Raw genomic sequence first — 19,792 nt, 5'->3', positions numbered from 1 at the left:
CTTAGCTTTCTATCCAAAGTTGACTATTATATTGAAAAAGAACTGCTACAACTCATATCAAAATAATTGTTATATGCTAGAGCAGGGATGTCAAACTCGCTTCATTGAGGGCTGCATCAAGGTTGTGTTTGACCTCGGGGCCAGTGGGGCATGGCCAGGATGAGTGTGGCCAGCTCATCATCACTCATGAAGGCTGTTTTCATCCACCACAGCCTCTTGCAACCCTCTGCCAGGAAAAATGGAGTACAGAGGATGCTCATGGCCCTCCCAATCTCCATTTTCATGGGCAGAGGCACCAGAGGCTGGCCCTTTGCTGTTTCCAGGAAGGGCCCATGGATCAGATCTGGCCCATGGACCTTGAGTTTAACACCCTTCTGCTAGAGTTTTTGCTCTTAAGATGCTGACCTATTAATAATAGTAAGTATCTTTAAATTAACTATGTATATTTTCTTTCTTTTTCTTTAATAGGTGTGGCTTGAATTGTTGAGCAAAGCTTCTTTACAGTATGTGGTAGCTGCTGCATGCCCATGGATGGGAGCTTGGCTCTGCCTGATGATGCAGCCTTCTCATTTGCCTATTGATTTAAATATGTTGCTGGAGGTGAAAGCCAAACTGAAGGTCAGACTTGAGGAAACAATGTATTGCTTTAACTACTATATACCTATTTGAATGGGGTATTTGCAATGCTGGACAGGCTTTGTCTTTCTTGTAGAAATCCCCAGTTTTGCCCTGAACTGTTCTGTATTTCACTAATTAACATTTTCTTTCCTAAGGCCTAAGGGTAGCATTTTTCAAACTTGGCAACTTTCATATTTGTGGACTTCAATTCCTAGAATTCCATAGTCAACATGGTGGCTGGGGCAATTCTGGTAGCTGAAGTCCAGATGTCTTTAAATTTGCCAAGTTTGAAAAAACACCAGTCTGATGCTTGGACGTGTAATATTGGTCCCTTAAAAATGGCTTGTATACTGTATATACACTATAGGAAACAATAATTAATATACAGTTATAGATATAGTGTTATTTTTATTTATTTATAAATAAATCGAGTAGCTAACTTGTATCTGATTTGGGAGGGGCCAGTAGCATAACACATGTGCTGTGTTATTTGAGAAACTGCCATACGGTAGCTATTGACTGCAGTGTCTATAATCTCCTAGGGCAGGGTTGTCAAACTCACAGCCCGCAGGCCAAATGCATCACACACTGGCCATGCCCATCCCATTTTAGTGAAGGGAGAATTGTGATATGTCATGTGATGACAACATGTCATGAGTTTGACACCCCTGTTCTGGGTTTACACTATCTGATTTTATTTTCTCTACAATTCTTTACTGTAAATTGTAGTGTTGACATAATATTGATTGACTTATTTTTATTTATTTGCTGCTGTTAGAATAGAATATAATAGAAAAGAAAAGAAAAGAATTCTGCATTGGCAAAGTGTGATTGGACACACAAGGAATTTGTCTTTGGTGCATATGTTCTCAGTGTACATAAAAGAAAAGATACATTTGTCAAGAATCATGAGGTACAACACTTAATGATTGTCATGGGGTCAAATAAGCAATCATTCCTACTTCAAGAGGCATACAATTAGAAAGGCATTACTGGAGGTTTGGAATGACATTAAAAAAGATCACTTTTTAGTAATGCCAGAATGGATATCTCCGATTGAAGCTGTATGTCTCCCTAATTTATTACAAGAAGGTAAAATATGGAAATATAAAGATATATTAGATAATGGAATTTGAAAATGAGACAAGAATTACTGGAAACAGATGTAGTAATGGATTGGTGGCAACACGCACAGATTAAGTCCAGATTCCAAAAAGATGTAAGAACATATATATTTAGGAAAAATAACAATATTTTAGGGAAATTATTAATTATAAATCAAGGAAAATTGTTTGGGAAAGTATATTAATACCTAATTAGTTGTAAGACTGTAGGTTGGATATTAAAAGATAATATGATTAGTTGGTGTAGACACCTAGGTAAAGAAATAGATTTAAATACATGGGAAAAGGTCTGGACACACAATTGGAAAATAACCAAATCGGTTTCTTTCAAAGAAAACCAAATTAAGATGTTTTATAGATGGCATTTGGCACCTAATAGAATTTCAAAAATGTTCCCAAGCAAATCACCTAACTGTTGGAAGTGTAAAAAAGAAATAGGTACATATTATCATTTATGGTGGACTTGCTGAAAAGCAAAGAGCTATTGGAATATGGTGGAAAGATGGTTAAGAGAAATTACGCGACAGGAAATCAAGAAGACTCCAGAATTTTTTCTATTAGGTATCTCAAATAATAAATATAAAAAAGAAATACAGTGGTCCCTCGACTTGCGCGTTCTCGATTAGCGCGAAACGCTGCAACGCGGTTTTTCAAAAAATATTATTTAAAAAAATAAAATATTAAAAAATAATTTTTTTTTTATTCTGTTCCCTGAATGGAGACCGCCGGCCGCTCAATCGGGCCGGCAGGGAACAGAATGGAGCCTTCCGCGGCGGGGCTGGTAAGGGGGGGAGCCGAGGGGGGAGCCGAGCCCAGCCCCGTGGCATTCGCTTTCCTCCCGCCGGCAGCCGACTGATCGTGGGCTCCTTCGCAACCTCGGAGAGCTTCCTGGTTTTCGTGAGCTTTCATGCCCCGGAAGCTCTCCGAGGTTGCGAAGGAGCCCACAATCAGTCTCGGCTGCGGGTGGGAGGAAGGCGAATCCCCCGTGGGCTCCGTTACATCTTCCGCTGCCAGCCAGGCCATGCTGGCGGCAGCGGAACAATCGCTGGCTGTCAACTTTTCTTTTTAAAACTGGGCAGGAGCTGACTTGCCTCCCCAGTGCTAAAAAGAAAAGTTGACAGCCAGCGCTACGACTGACGGAATGCTGAGCCTCCCGGTGGAAGGCTGCCGCTTGGCCGGGGAGGCTCGGCCGAAAGGGGCTGGAGCGGCAGAGCCGAGCACGCCTTCCGCCCGGGAAGTCCTGCCCCTTCATCCCCACCCCTCGCCCCTGTGGTCGGCGGGGATGAAAGGGCAGGACTTCCCGGGCGGAAGGCGTGCTCGGCTCTGCCACTCCAGCCCCTTTCGGCCGAGCCTCCCTAGCCAAGCGACTGCCTTCCGTCGCAGCGGGGAACATCGGCGCAGGAGGCAGGAGAGGACCGGGCGACCGGAGAAGCAGCGCTGCCGCCGCCACGCCTGGCTCGACTTCCCTGGCTGCTTGGCCGGGGAGGCTCGGCCGAAAGGGGCTGGAGCGGCAGAGCCGAGCATGCCTTCCGCCCGGGAAGTCCTGCCCCTTCATCCCCACCCCTCGCCCCTGTGGCCGGCTCATCCAGGGGGGCGTGTGTGGACTGGCAAGCGGCAAGCGGGAAGACCAAGGGAAGGTTCCTTCAGCCGCCCAACACCTGATCTTCAAGGCAGAAAAGGAGAGGGAGGAGAAAAAGGACGGAAAACCTTACCCATACTATTTACATCGGTCAAAAAATCTATTTCTATATACCTTTAGAAAGATTATGCCATTAATTACCATGTAATTTCCTTCCTGATGGTTCTTGTTTATCAAAGCAAAAGCTTTGTCTACTTACCTCTGGCTGAGTTGACTGAGGAGTGTTTTCATTTATTTGCTATCTTGTAATACCATTGGGTACACCCTCCACTCTGAGATGGTGCTGCCAAAAATTTGGTGAAATGGGCAAATGTGACGACACAATTTTGTCCAGTTTTTGGTTGGTTACAAAGTTGAGACTAGGAGTGGTTTTAAATGAGATACCTCCTGATTCCCTTGTCACTTTCTTTTGAAATTAACTGAAATTATTCTATATTTTATATATGATATACTAAACAGTACTTTCATTACTATATTTCAATACTGTATTTTCATTAGGTTCATTACTCAAGTGCATATCCAAGTTAAAAATCTTAGCATTTGTCAAATTTTAAGCTTCAAAAAGGAAGGAAAATAGGTACGTTCTTTAGGCATGGGATGAAACAGATTAAAAAAAAATCAAGTATCACAGCTTTTAATTTTTCTGAAAGGAGTCCAAAGCATTTATAATTATTAAGAAGAAAATAATAAATGTCTCAAATGAGCAAATAAAGCTTCACCTCTCTTTATACTTTGGAAATAGAAACAAAATTCCTATTTGCCTTTTGCCTGATAATGTTCTTATGCCTGCATTTCTTTCTCTGTTGTGTGCATCAGGACAGCATATAAGTGCCTCTTAGCCAGCAATTACAGTTGAATAACAAGTGTTGTTTTATAATTTCAAAACATTAGGACAGAGGTGGGAACTGGAGATAGCTAATGTTACAAATGGAGATAGCTATTGTTCTTATAGCTTTGCATGCATATGCTTGAAATGCAACAAAAATGTTTATTTTATATTTAATTTAGGACCCTTCTATATTCTTGCATAGATTTCATCTGTGGTTAAAATGCACATTTCAAATAAAAAACGTAGGTCCTCTCTTAACAGCAGGTGTGTTGTTTTCACAGGAAAAGTCAGGTGGGAAGCTGCGTCCAAGTCAACCCCAGACCAAAGAAGTGGTCCAAGAATACATAGCTGGTGCCGAAACCGTCACGGAAGATTCGGCAACTAGAGATTTTGTTGTTATAAGAGCTCGGATGATGGCCGCAAAGTCAGTTTATTCTCTTTTTTCAAAATAGGGGTGTTTTTTTGTTTTTTTCAACAAATTTACATATTTTCTGCACAGTTATCTGGTTTGATCTTACATAACTTTTCAAATACATAATCAATTCCATTATCATCTTTCTGTTTCAATTCCAATCCGTAATATTCAGAGGAGGGCTGCTAAGGTGGAACGGTGATGTGTGCTCGCCCCCGGGGCTCTGAGTGCTAGCGGAGTCCAGCGCAATTTGCTACTGCACCTGGGCAGGGAGCAAAATCGCACGCAGACACATAGGTGCACCACAGGTGCCCCTGCGTGTCCGCGTGCAATTTCACTCCCTGCCCAGGTACAGTAGCAGAACTGCGCTGGACTCCGCTAGTACTCAGAGCCCCGGGGGCGTCACCGTTCCACTGTAGCAGCCCACTTCTGATAATATTACTAATCACCCATATAAAGTCAGTTTACTCTTGAAAGCCTTTATGTTAAACAAGAAAGAATTTATAAGTGATTCGAATTAGATTGCCTTAAATCCTGTAACCCAACTAACAGAAATGTATTGTTCCAGATTACTTGGAGCCCTCTGCTGCTGCATTTGTGATCCCAGCGTGAATGCTGCTTCCCAAGAAATCAAGCCAGCAGAATCACTTGCCCAACTCTTGCTTTTCCACCTGAATTCCAAGTCAGCTTTGCAGAGGTTTAGTGTTGCATTAGTAATCTGTGAATGGGCTGCCTTGCAGAAGGTAGGAGAACAGTACAGCCGTTAAAACATATATTCTTCATCTTAAACCATTTCTGCCTCTGTTTAATAAAGCTTATAATTTTCAGATATCCATTTCCTATCAGCAGATAACAGGCCATATGCAAGATAATTTTCAGATAGGCTGGAATTGGCAGAACTGTAATTCATGATGACTATAGAGATTCTTAGTCATCCAGGTCAAAGTTGTCCCAAAAGTGCTTTTTTCAAGAGGCAACTGGACTTTCTTGTTGTTTTTTGAAGACATTTTGCTTCTCATCTAAGAAGCTTCTTCATCTAAGAAGCTCTGTAATTCATGACCTTAGTGACAGAGGCTGAAAGTACCCAAACAGTCTTCTAAGAATATGCATAGCAGCATTTTAATTTTTGTGTATGACTTTTCTACCATGCTGTCCTGGGCTTTCAAAAATTGGTTGAGAATTGAAAGCCAGCAGGTGGCTATTTGAAATATTGCTGCTTTTTGGGGTACATAACTGATGAAGTCCATTTTTTAATTTTGATGTACATTAACATTAAGTATTCAGTTCCATAAGATTTATCATATTAGAGGTTTTTCAGTACTTGTAATAAGTTAATCCTCTGTATACCTTTGAAAACCGTTTTCATTCAAAATGTAAAATTTTGGTTGTTTGCAGGAAAATAAAATAGTGGCTGATGCTGTCCTGTTACGCTTACTTGGAGTTCTTTCTGAACATCTTTATTATGATGAAATTGCGATTCCCTTCACCCGGATGCAGAACGAATGCAAACAACTAATCGCTTTATTCACCGATGCAAACATTGATATTTCCAGCAAAGTAAACTGCAGTGTATTTACAATAGATCAAGCTAATGAATTGGTGAGTAGATAAAAAAAAAAAGATTTGCCCTCACACTTACATTGAAACAATGGTGGCAAAGTGTTCCCTAGTCTCTGCAATTACCCTTTAAAATAAATCTGTTGATCCTCCAAAATAGGTAGGATCTTTTTTCATACAGGCAGACCTCAGTTCACAGCCACAGTTTAGACTGCCATTCATTCATTCATTCATTCATTCATTCATTCATTCATTCATTCATTCATTCATTCATTTGGATTTCAATGCCGCCCAATCCCATTGGGGACTCGGGGCGGCTTACAGCAAATAAAATGCAATACAACAATAATAGTAAAAAGTCAAATCTGAATGTCAAACTATAAAACCTCATTATAAAACCCACCATACAATCCTAGCAAACAACATGCATACCAATCAACATATTTTGGGTGTGACAGATGTTTGGCCGTAGCAAAGCCAGGTCTTTGTAGCTTTCCAGAAGGCCAGTAGGGTGGAAGCAGTATGGACATTGGGGGTGGGGGGGTGGGGGGAGGGGTTCCATAGAGCCGAGGCAGCCACAGAGAAGGCCTTCCCCGGCGGTCCCACCAACCTGCATTGCTTAGTTGACTGGACCCAGAAACAGCCAACCCTGTGGGATCTTATTGGTCTCTGGGAGGTATGCAGTAGGAGAGGGTCCTGTAAATAGTCTGGTCCTAAGCCATGTAGTACTTTATAGGTAAAAACCAATTGTGACCAGAGACTAATTGGTAGCCAGTGCAGCATGCGGAGTGTTGGTGTTATAGGGGTGTACCAAGGTAAACCCATAACAACTCGCGTGGCTGTATTCTGGACTATCTTCAGTCCCCAAACACTCTTCATGGGTAGACCCATGTAGAGCGCATTGCAATAATTAAGACAGGATTATCGCACATATGTGCTAGTCCTTCCTGACTTTATGGGGTGGTACTCAATTCCATTTCAAAACTGAAGAGCCAGCACTGTCCAAAGATGTCTCTGAGGTCATGTGGCTGGCATGACTAAATGCCAAAGGCGCAGGGAATGCTGTTACCTTCCCACCAATGGTGGTCCTATTTTTCTACTTGCATTTTTTTACGTGCTTTCGAACTGCTAGGTTGGCAGAAACTGGGGCAAGTAACGGGAGCTCACCCTCTTATGCAGCACTAGGGATTGGAACTGCTGAACTGACGATCTTTCGATCAACAAGCTCAGCATCTTAGCCACTGAGCCACTGTGTCCCCTTTCCCTGCGCCTTTGGCATTTTAGATCCGTTTCTGCCTTTGAAATGAGGAAATGAGAAAGAAACATTGAGATACAAAGTGATCTCTTACAGAGGATGTGGTTATTAGCCATAATGAATGCTCTGATTTTGATAACAATCATACTGATGAGCAAAATAAGTCTCTTCCAAGATGCAGTCTATTTTTAGTACAGATGATCCTGTTGATAGTTACAGCCTCTCTTAAGGGTGAAAAAAGGATAAGCAGTAAGCAGTAGCTTATTTTAAAAATAAGCTACTGCAACTATTAAAGTTTCTGTTAGAAAATAATTTTACATAAATTTATTTGTTTATTTACTTACTTATTTATTTTGTGATATTTATATGCCGCCCAACTCCAGCAGGATCTATCTTCCATCTTCCAAGTAGAAATGTAAGAGTGTAACTGAAAAGTTCAAGTTGTGAATATTATGCTTTAAAATATGATTGTGGAGCATGTATTCCATTCCAGAGTAAGGAATAAAGAAAGAAGGTTCCTAATTACAAATAGTGTAGGGACACTACCATTCTCTGGTTCTCTGCCTTAATGACTGGCTGGTTAGGCGTAGCTAGGTGGTCATGTGACTGGGAGTGAGTGATGTCAAGTTGACTACACCCACCCAAGTTTTGTGGCTCCCTGTGGGGGGTTTTTTCCTGTGGGAAACAGCGCCAAATGGCTCTTTGAGTGTTTTAAGGTTGCAGATCTCTGCTCTAGGACATACCTTCAAATAGTAATAGCAACAGCTAGGAGTTTCATTATCTTCAACTAATCCTGAAATAGCTCTTTTATAATTCTTGGTTGGGAGTGGTCTAAAGATCTGCAGACAAGCAGTACAGTGAATTAAAATCTCAAATGTAAGATAAATTATATTTTATGACATGAATCACAGATTCATCTTCAGTATTTGAGCAAATGCAAAGATGATCCTGGTAAGGAATATTATTGTAGTTTTCCATTATCATTATAAAGGGCAAGGCCAAATTCTTACTCATGGAAATGCCCTTCTGCATGCAGTATGAAGGTTGTTATAAGAATGTCTAATATCTAATAACCATAGTTGACAAATATTGTTTAGTTCATAAGATGCTCATCATACCTTTCCCAGCATCTGAACTGCTCAGATTTCAAAATCTTTGGTTAAGTAGAATGTTACAGAAGACTAAAATGAACGGAGAAACCATACATTGATGTTAATGTAATAAAATTCTTTTCAGTTCCAAAATGGGATGTGAGGGCTGAGATTAGGAGCATCAAGGTTGAGCTAAACTTGTATTGATTTGCAGTTTTTCACTTTATTGGGGACCCCTGTTACACCTATTCTCCTTTCTCCATGCCTGGTTTTAATCTGCCTTGATGTGAAAGAGAGAAGAGCCCAGGGGTCATTCTTGTGGGGAGAAGGAAAGTCCTCAGTTTTAATAATTGCCTCATTTCTGTTTGAATTCCATATGAAATTGCTGAACAAGGTCATCCATCCACATGGTGCTCTGATATGTCATCAATACATAAAGGATACGTAGCTGTATATTAAAATTCTAGGCCGAAAAGGTTGGATGGTGGTGTTGTCTTTTAACAACTTTTCCTGATTCCTGGAGGCTATGGGGAGAAATAGATTTCGAGCTCAATCATTGAAAGAAACAATGGTTTAGGTTCAAGGATTTTCCATCTCTATGGATTTTCCAAATTTAAGTGTAATTAATTACGCAGTTGCACTTTCCATATGGTACAGTACTTGCATGTAATTTAAGAGTAATTTGTTACTTGTTTTGTCTTTCCTTTCTAATAATTTTTGGCTATTTGTACTTTATATATTGAATTACAATGGTAGCAACCTAGACGTCACTTGATTAAATACATTTTCTAAATTATGATATTTTTTTCCTGAAATATTTAGAGCATTGCCTGAATGTGTAATGTTCCTCTGACAATTATTTTTAATCTCATAAGTGTAGTTTTGTTTTGTATTTTCTTATGCATTTTTGATTACTTTGAGTAAAGAGATCAACATCAATAAAATAAATATGGGTTTGCATCAGCTTCTAGTGATTTTAAACCCTTCAATGTCCCAAAATAGTAATGATTTTTTAAACATTTGTTTTTACTAAGGTTACTACTGTCTTTAATGAAGCTACATCATCTCCAAACCTAAATCCCAAAGTTTTGCAGCAGTTGGAAAGCAAGCGACAGCAAGTTCAAATGACAGTCACAGAAACAAACCTGGAATGGCAAACATTGCAGCTGAGAGTGCATACATTTACTGCTTGTGCTGTTGTCAATTTGGAGCAGCTTCCAGAAAAAATAAATCCGGTTATAAAGCCTTTGATGGAGGCTGTGAAGAAAGAAGAAAACACAATGGTACAAAATTATGCAGCTTTATGCATAGCAAAATTGCTTCAGCAATGTATCAAAAGATGTCCCTGCCCCAATTCAAAAATCATTAAAAATCTTTGCACCTCGCTGTGTGTGGATCCTCATCTTACTCCTTTAGCATCGTGTCCAGCACAGCCACAGAGCAGCCATGAAAACTCAAAAGGTATGTTGACCAACTGCTAATCTTCAGTTTGCTTCATATAACCATCTTCACAAGATCTGCATACTTATAAAGTATTCCAAGGAGCTGATTATGGCCTTTAAAGCTCTCCATGGCAGAAGTCTAGGTTACTTGATGAACTGTCTCATCCCTCAAGAAAGGCCCATCCTACTTGTACTGGCAGAGGAGGCCTGCAGATCCCGTCAGTAAAGGAATTGAGTCTGGTGGGATCCAGGAGAAGACCCCTCCTCTGCCATAGCACCAGCCTCTGGAACATTCTGCCTCCTAGGGTGAGGCCTGCCCCACCCTCCTCTCCTTTCCCTAAGAGCCTGAACGCTTGCTCTGCCAGTTGGCCTGGGCACCCTATGGGGGAGTTATTGGAGTAATAACTAACCCCAACTTCCCACTGTCCTCCCAACTTGTATTTTCATTTTTTAAAATTGTTTCAGTGATTTAGTATTGTTATATTTGCATTTTTTATAATGTTATGTTCTACTGTTGTAAACCTCCCAGAATTGCCCCAATCTTCATCCCTCTCTCCCTCCCTCCCCCTTTCCTTCCTTCCTTCCTTCCTTCCTTCCTTCCTTCCTTCCTTCCTTTCTTTCTTTCTTTCTTTCTTTCTTTCTTTCTTTCTTTCTTTCTTTCCCCTCCCAGTTTTGGCTACTTGAAGATGTGTGGATTTCAACTCCAAAAATTGCTGGCTGGGGAATTCAGGGGATTGAAGTCCACACATTTTCAATGGCCAAACTTTGCTATAGAAGTTTCAATAGAACATTGCTATAGAAGTTGAAACAAGTTCAGATGACTGTAAATATATTATAGCATTTTATGCTTTCTAAAGCATTTTTAGTAATTTATGATTTTAAAAAATCTCTGATGAATTCTCACCATTTTGTTCCAGCGGTTATGGAGAAAAACATCACCTTTTTTTAAAATTGGCCAACTGTGATTGGACACACAAGAAATGTGTCTTTGGTACATATGCTCTTAGTGTATATAAAACAAAAGATACTTACTTATGGAGATTTTTCTATATGCTTAGGCTCCGTTACCACATCTTGCTAAGTTGGAGTTTGTGGCATTGGTTGAAATCAGTTTGCTATCTCAGCCAAAATCTGAAATATCACATTGTTGCTTAGCACAATCTGTGAATCTAGGATAAGATTAGAATATCACAAACGTTCTGCAAATTTTGTTGAGTCATATGTCCTTTCAACATATTATTGGTACATCATGAATACACTATTTCATATAATGTATGTCTTCAGCATTTAGAAGTTCACTTTAAAATATGTTTCATGTTTCTCAAACATTCACTGACTTTTTTTTGGAATACTGTTGATTTTTGTTGTGTGACTCACCATTGACTATAAGATTTGAATTTGAAACTGCTTTATTTACTCGTCTTCTCAGAAAAATAATCATTATTTTCTAGATCCATCATCATGTGAAATGAAAGTCTTTACATGTAAAGGCCTTTTCTAATCACCGTGTCTTAGTTATTAACTCCTCTCCATGATAAAAACAGTGGGAGAAGTAAACAAGCCAAGGAAAGAAAAAAAAATACATTACTGTACTTATTTATACCTCCCACATTTTACCCAGAAATACACCTTAGTTTATTTAATCTCCACCTCATCCCTGCATAAAAGATTAGACTGAGATATAATAAGTCATCCAGTGAGTTTCATTAACAAGTAGAAATTTGAATTTGTATTTCTCTAACTTTTGTTGCAGCATTCTTAAGAATTCTTAAGCTGTTCAATTCTAATTTTCTAAGGTTCATAAGTGCTTCCTAATTCTGTCTCTCTCAGAATAATTCAGATCTCTCTCCCTCCCTCCCTCCCTCCCTCTCTCTCTCATTCATTCATCTGTCCATCTCACAAAACAAGTGACCCTGGGTCACGTACATTTTCATGATTATCGTGCCAGCATATTGCTCTGAATTTCAAACCAAATCTTCTGGTGACCATAATCCCTTAGAATTTCAAGACCAGGTTTTTTTTTAAAGAATTAACATTAGAGATTGATTTTTTTCTCTAATTTACTTTTCCATAACAATTTGTGAAATGAGAACATGTTTGTGACCATACCTGCTGCTTCTATGAGAGCGCTTTTAATTGTCACCTTTTTTGTAGGATCTAATTCTGAAAGAGATGGGATGCATCATACAGTCACCAAGCACAGAGGTATAATTACACTATATAGGCATCAAAAAGCTGCATTTGCCATCACAAGCCGACGGGGTCCAACACCAAAGGCCACCAAAGCCCAAATTGGAGATTTGCCTTCAAGCACTAGTGGAAATGTAACAACAGAGCTTGATGAAGTGGGTACAAAGTTTAATTTTCAGTTTTGCAAACATTACACAGTGCTCCAATATTAATAGATAGATAACATGAATTGTCTTAGAAAAATGCACCAAGCTTCTCTGATGGTAAGGAAAGAGTATACATGGTATACATCAAGGAACAGACCTAAGGTTGAACACAAGGGATTTCATCATATGCTGAATATATATTAGGGAGGCTGATTTCAAAGATGATCAGTGTAGATTTACAATTATAGAATGCCAATATTTTTCAATGATTTTTCACCACCTGGTAATGAAAGTGAAGGAAAGATGAATACCTTAAATTAGTGGTGAAATCCAATTTTTTAATTACCGATTCGGTGGGCAGGGTTTGGTGGGCGGGGCAGAGGAAGGATACTGCAAAATCTCCATTCTCTCCCCACTCCAGGTGAAGGATACTGCAAAAACTCCATTCTCTCCCCACTCTGGGGACAGCCAGAGGTGGTTTTCGCCCTTTTTCCAAACTACAGTACTCAAAATTTCCACCATTGGTTCTCAAGAACCTTTCAGAACCTGCTGGATTTTACCCCTACTTAAATACCCAAAACATCAAACTAAAGACAAACAAGTACAGCAATCAGCTTTCGAACTTACGATGAAGATACTCAAGTAGTGGATAGCTTTTTCATTTAGGATCAACTATTAAGACTAAAGGAAGTGTCAGTCAAGAAATACGCCATAGAGTAGGCTTATTTAGAGATACAGCCTTGGAAAAGAATTCCAGATGTTATGACATATCCATACCTGCAAAGATCAGAATTGTGGCAGCAGTGGTGATGGATTTCTATGGAGTTAAAAGACCGAACAGGCAAACTAAAGAAAGAGTGCTAATGCTTTTGAACATGGGTGTCAAAGGAGGTTGATGAACATACAGAGGATAGCCAAGAAAAAAAATAATGAATCACAAAACAAATCAACCCAGAGTTCTCCCAATGCACAAGTGACCAGGCTCAAATTAGCAGATAATGTATTTTAGATACATTTTGTAAAGACTTAACACCCTTGAGATGTCATAGCTCTGGGAAAGGTGGCAGGAAAGAGAAGAGGATAACAATTAGCAGTGATTTGTTTATAGCATTGATGGGTGCAGAATTGAAAGACCAGAAGGCACAGCCTTGGTGGTGGTGGTGGTGGTGGGAATTATCCTGGAGAAAGCCTATGCAATTGCTAAAAGTCAACATCAGCTAAACTGCACCTAATCCAAATGGAGTTTATGTTAAAAAAGAAGACCTTGATGTTGCAGTCTTTTAAAAATAGATTGTCCTATTTACTTTCCTTGGCCACAAAACTCTTCCCTCCTACTCCCTCTTTTTCTTTTCTTTTCTTTTTTTTAATGGAAATGAGGGAATCTTTGATGCATGCTTAGACTGACCTCCTTCTGGCAGTGCTTTCACACCTTCATTGGTCCTGAGAAAATGAGACACATTTGTTTCTTAGACTTGTACGATCAATTTTAAAAGAGATTGAGAAAGGCAAGAAATGGAAGGAAAAAACAAGGTTGCTAGCAAATAGTGTTTCTTTTTTAATCCTGCTAGCCTGTTCACAAAGAATCATCTTTATGTGTTATTCCCAGCTTGACGACTTGAAATCTTGGAAATTAAATGTACTTTTTTTTAAAAAAGAGCATTGTGATTTGAAGCAATTATAGTGTTTAACTGATCCATTTTCTCATCATTGTTGAGCATCTATTATAAAAACAGCCCTGAATTTTACATTGAGTTTGAAACATTTCAGTTAATTTTAACTCATATGCGTGAATTAAAAACAATGGGAAACAAAATTCTAGCCATCATCCTGATATTGATTATACCCTATTAATTTACTAAGATATGTTGTGCGTTATAGGTCAGTTTAAAGTGGAGAATTGATCACCGATTGTTAGTTGCTCTCCCAGGTTGATCCTTTCTTTGGATCAATATTTGATATATTGTAGTATGGGTTCCTTCCCCCACATGGAGGGGATGCTGTATGGGTAGTGGAAATGGCCTGGGAACAGCACGACAGACAGATTCCTGGTGAAAATCGGCAGTTTTTTGCTTCTGCGCATACGCGGAAGCAAAAACACCGGCAAAAATAGCCAAAATCTCACTTGCACTGATGAGATTTTGGGTATTTTTTGTCATTTTTGGCTTCTGCAAGGAAATAAAAATATCAATGAAAATAGCCCAAATCTCACGCAGGGTGGGCAAACGCACGTGTTGGGAGCATGCACACCGTCCACTGAGGACCGTTCAGGTAGCGAGGTGAGTGGCTGTCTGTCGCTGTATACGTACTTTCCACTTCAATTTCTTTATTTGATATATGCAAACTCTGGAAAAGCATCTTATTTTTTCCCTGGAGTAGCATTAGATATCAACCTGCTGTTTAATTTGCCTTTATTTGCTTTTAAATTACCCTCTTATTAAATTTAGGCTCAGAAGCCCTACCTTGTACAGCGGAGAGGAGCAGAATTTGCTTTATCCACTATAGCAAAGCATTTTGGAGATGAAATGGCAGTAGGCTTGCCACATCTTTGGGATACGATGGTCGGTTCTTTAAAGCACAGTATTGATATAAATAACTTTGGTAGGTATATTTCTTAAGGCTTGGATAATTTAAAATTAATTTTTTTAAAAAAATCTAATACTATTTTCTGTAATAGATCGAAAATTACTCCTGGGAAAAGGGGATGGACCGGCCCAGGAATTGGTGAATTCTCTACAAGTTTTTGAGATAACTGCAGCTTCTATGGATATTCGGCTTCACCCTCTGGTATTGAATTTTGTTGAAAAATAGGTAGCATTTTCACTGAGGCTCAGTAATATTTGGTTTTACTTTTTAAAAAATTTGGAATAATGGTTAGAATTGCCATCTGCAGTTAAAATATTACAATTTTTATGTAAACTCACATTTTCCCCATGTATATGTCTATGTTTGTATGTGCATAATGGTTATCTTTTGAGAGCTGAATGCAACAAAATTTCATTTTAAGGTATGCTGATTAGTGTCCATTTAAAGTGACAATAAAGTTTTTATTCTATTCTATTTTTATATTTAAATCGACCCTATTCTCTTTTTTGAAAGAGAATTCTAAGAGTTGTTCTAAGAGTTGTGGTTTTAGCTTAAAAGGCAACCATTCTCAAAACTATTTTAAAAGCCATTCTTCCTGGCATAATAATGATTGGACCATGTCTTTAAAAATAAGGCTTTAAATAACTCTGTTGTGCACCATATATGTGCCTATGTCTATTTCTGATTGTTCAAATACACCTGTCCTTGTTCCATTGCAAGTGAACAACACACACTGACAATGAACTAAAATAGCTGTCTTTTGATAGAATAAAAGAATATCTTTTGGTAGCCTTTACTGTATCTATGACTGACCCATGATTTCTTTTTTCAGTTAATACAGCACTTGCCTTACCTTTGTATGTGCCTTCAACACCCCAGCACTGCAGTGAGGCACATGGCTGCCCGTTGTGTGGGTGTAATGAGCAAAATAGCTACCGTGGAAACCATTCATATTTTTCTAGAAAAGGTTCTTCCTTGGCTTGGAGCGATAGATGATAGCACCAAGCAAGAAGGTGCAATTGAAGCGCTCGGCGGTATCCTTGCTAAAATTTTTTGTAGTCTGTCTGTGTGGGGAATGTCCACTGAAGGCTAGCTTTGTCTAAATAAAACATTTAAATATGTTAAAGAAACATTTATCGAAACATTTAAATATGTTAAAGGTTTAAATAAGGTTCAGGAGAGTAGTGTTTTCAATAGGAAAGTGAACACAAGAACAAGGGGGCACAATCTGAGGTTAGTTGGGGGAAAGAACAGAAGCAACATGAGAAAATATTATAGAAACATAGAAACATAGAAGTCTGACGGCAGAAAAAGACCTCATGGTCCATCTAGTCTGCCCTTATACTATTTTCTGTATTTTATCTTAGGATGGATATATGTTTATCCCAGGCATGTTTAAATTCAATTACTGTGGATTTATCTACCACATCTGCTGGAAGTTTGTTCCAAGGATCTACTAATCTTTCAGTAAAATAATATTTTCTCATGTTGCTTTTGATCTTTCCCCCAACTAACTTCAGATTGTGTCCCCTTGTTCTTGTGTTCACTTTCCTATTAAAAACACTTCCCTCCTGGACCTTATTTAACCCTTTAATATATTTAAATGTTTCGATCATGTCCCCCCTTTTCCTTCTGTCCTCCAGACTATACAGATTGAGTTCATTAAGTCTTTCCTGATACGTTTTATGCTTAAGACCTTCCACCATTCTTGTAGCCCGTCTTTGGACCCGTTCAATTTTGTCAATATCTTTTTGTAGGTGAGGTCTCCAGAACTGAACACAGTATTCCAAATGTGGTCTCACCAGCATTCTATATAGTGGGATCATAATCTCCCTCTTCCTGCTTGTTATACCTCTAGCTATGCAGCCAAGCATCCTACTTGCTTTCCCTACCGCCTGACTGCACTGTTCACCCATTTTGAGACTGTCAGAAATCACTACCCCTAAATCCTTTTCTTTTGAAGTATTTGCCAACACTGAACTGCCAATACAATACTCAGATTGAGGATTCCTTTTCCCCAAGTGAATTATTTTACATTTGGAAACATTAAACTGCAGTTCTCCGTACTGAAGGAGCGGGTCCAGCAGTCACATGGGTTGCTCATGTCCAATCCGGTGGAACTGAGCCTAGTGTTAAAAAAGCTTGCTGGATCCGCCCCTTCCCCAGAATTCGCTCAGTTCTCGCATCCTGCGGTTGTATTGTGATAGCTCGTTCATCATTCTAACACCTTCCCTTCGATCTTTTCTTCAAAGTAGTAAGAATTGTTTATCCTTATCTGTTTACTTGCACTAATAGCGCCAGCCGTTTGCGGCTCGGCTTTTTTCCTTTGGGAGAAGTTGCGGTTTCGTTTTCCCTCGGCTTTTCTTGCCGTTTACGATCCCCGCTGCCGCTTGTGGATTCTTTTAATCCTTTGGCCTGGAGGTTCTTGTGCAAGTATTGCTTCTTTGATTATTTATAGTATTATTGTTAAAGGGCTTAAAATACCTCCTGCGGAGTGAGACGCTTATTTCTAGTCTCCTGGACTTAGTCGATCGCTTCCCCTTTAAGACTTCTATTACGGAGCGATTTTTCGGCGCGAAGGCCTTCGCGCCCTTTTTTAATTTAGGCCTCTCGTGTTGGCCTTCTGCCAGCCGCGTAGGCCTTAGTCCACCGCTCGGATCCCGGAGTGGGCTTTGGGACGCTCAGGCTTAATTCTCCACCGGCTAAGCCTCCAACCAGAGTGCCTTGGTTACTTTAATTAAAGTTTAGGGAGGCTGGCCACGCTGTATTTGGGGACACGAACTCTGGGTTTGCCCAGATTGCCCTCAAGTCTCAGCAGCTCCGAGGCCTAGGAGCAGGATCCATTCCTCTTGGGAAGTCTTTGCAATTCTTCTCCCTAATCATCCAGTTTATTTGGCTCAGCCTTGTCTTCTGTTAATTGTCAGACTATGGCTACCTTTCCCAAGAGAGGCACCACTCAAGGTCCCAGAGAGGCCAGGCCTACAGGCGATGAGATTACCAGTATCCCCCAGGCCTCGTCCTCCTCTTCTTCTGGGGCCCGCCCCTTGACTAAAGTCACCAGGGCTGAGAAGAGAAGGGACCAAGCCCTACAAAAAATCCATGACAAATCAGCTAAGCGTTTGAAAGTACAGGCCCAAGTACTCAGCAGCCATGACCCCCCAGAGGCTCCTAATCTGCCTTCTTCTGGGGTCACTGTGTTATCTCTGGATGAGCCAAACCTAGACAGACCCCAACCTAACCTATGGGGATTAGGTCCAGAGGAACCAGACATTATTGAAGATTCCCCCCAGCCAGGATCCTCCCAGGCTTTCAGGGATTCTTCTGCCATTCCTGCTGATATTTCTAGTTTACCTCCTGAATTCCAGTCTATTTTTTCTGTGTTATCCAAGGCCATTGATGCTAAACTCTCTACCATCAATGCGCCCCCCTTACCTCCTCCACCTCCTCGTCCCTCCCGCCCCTTGGGTTCTTCCCCAACGGTTAGAGCCCCTATTCAGGATGAATCAGATTCCTCTCAGGACGAATATGAGGATATGGAAGAGGATGAGGATCCCTTTCAAGGTCTCTCAGATGATGAGGAATCCCAAATAAAGGTTCCTTCTCCAATTACTATTTTTCCCTCTCAATTGTTCAAATCTCTCCTCCTCAAAGCTAGAATTTCTACGGGATTGGCGGCCCAGGAGAAACAGGCCTCCACATCCACTGACCCCCCGGAGGAGAACTTACCTTATTTCACAGAGGAACAGAAGGATAATGAGGTAATCCCTATGCCTAAATTGTTTAAAGATGCCTTACTTAAGCAGTGGGATTTCCCAGCCGCTGGGCTTAACCCCACAACTAAGGACAAAAAGTTGTACAAACTTTCCTCTTCCTATGAGGAGCTCCTATCTTTTCCTAAACCGGATGAGCCTGTCAAGATCCTTCACTCGGCGGCTGCTGTGCCAGGCGAAGCAGAGGAGGTCCTCCGCCCAGAGGACAAGCGGATTGAGCAGATGCTCAAAAGAGGATTCACCGCAGATTCCTGGGCCATTAAAAGTTCCGCAGCGGCTTCCTTTTTCTCCAGAGCCATGCTTCTGTGGCTTCGCCAACTTCAACAGCATATTCCTCCCGATGACTTGAGAGGTCAACAAGACTTCAACAAGGTATTTGCAGCAGCTCAGTACGTGGCTGATGCCACCTTACAATCTACTAGATTTGCGGCCAAGTCTATTGCAGCTTCTACAACGGCAAGAAGACTCCTTTGGCTTCGCCCTTGGCAAGCAGGAGTACGTCAGAAGTGGCAGTTATCCCTGGGACCCTTGAAGCGCGACCTTCTTTTCGGGGATCTTCTGGATCCACTCCTCACGGAAACCATGGACAAGAAGAAAGTATTGGGGCCAACCACCAAAAAGGCTACTAAAACGCAGTCCTTTCGTCGCCCAGGGCGTCAACAAGATCAAGCGGCTTCCTATCAGAGAACCCCAGGTCAGTATTCCCCTCGCTTTCGTTCCCAAGGAAGGAACTCCAGGGGCAGAGGTTTTCGCTTCCAAAGGGGAGCGTCCTCTAACAGGGCTTCAAAAAAACCTAGATGGTAGTTTTTCCTCGATTCCCATAGGTGGCCGCCTAGCCTATTTCGCCTCTAATTGGCGTCTCACCTCCAAGGACCCCTGGGTCATTGACACAGTTCAAAAAGGCCTTCTTTTAGAATTTACTTCCCCCCCCCCTAAACGTTTTATTTCCTGCCCTTCTCCCAGGTCCTCCTCAGATTGTAACCGTATGGAGGAGGCCATTTCCCACTTATTGTCCATCAGAGCCATTCAACCGGTTCCCCCCGGTCAGAAGGGCCTAGGTTTTTATTCCATCCTTTTTATGGTTCCAAAATCCTCCGGAGGTTGGAGAGCTATTTTGGATTTAAAGAAGCTGAACC

General features: G+C 40.6%; 1 protein-coding gene across 2 annotated transcripts in view; it reads left to right on the top strand.

Moving 5' to 3' along the window:
* BTAF1 (B-TFIID TATA-box binding protein associated factor 1) overlaps positions 1-19,792 on the top strand; it is a 98,673-nt gene that overhangs the window by 62,495 nt on the left and 16,386 nt on the right. For both annotated transcript variants that reach the window (XM_070752414.1, XM_070752413.1), the window contains exons 16-24: positions 469-618; positions 4,492-4,634; positions 5,191-5,365; positions 6,018-6,221; positions 9,560-9,986; positions 12,122-12,312; positions 14,748-14,901; positions 14,978-15,087; positions 15,719-15,920. In XM_070752414.1, coding sequence (XP_070608515.1) covers positions 469-618; positions 4,492-4,634; positions 5,191-5,365; positions 6,018-6,221; positions 9,560-9,986; positions 12,122-12,312; positions 14,748-14,901; positions 14,978-15,087; positions 15,719-15,920 — 1,756 coding nt within the window. The remainder of the gene's footprint in view (positions 1-468; positions 619-4,491; positions 4,635-5,190; positions 5,366-6,017; positions 6,222-9,559; positions 9,987-12,121; positions 12,313-14,747; positions 14,902-14,977; positions 15,088-15,718; positions 15,921-19,792) is intronic.

This window comes from Erythrolamprus reginae, chromosome 5 (genome assembly GCF_031021105.1).
Source record: "Erythrolamprus reginae isolate rEryReg1 chromosome 5, rEryReg1.hap1, whole genome shotgun sequence".
NCBI classification, from domain to species: Eukaryota; Metazoa; Chordata; class Lepidosauria; order Squamata; family Dipsadidae; genus Erythrolamprus; species Erythrolamprus reginae.
This window is presented reverse-complemented; position numbering and strand designations above follow the sequence as displayed.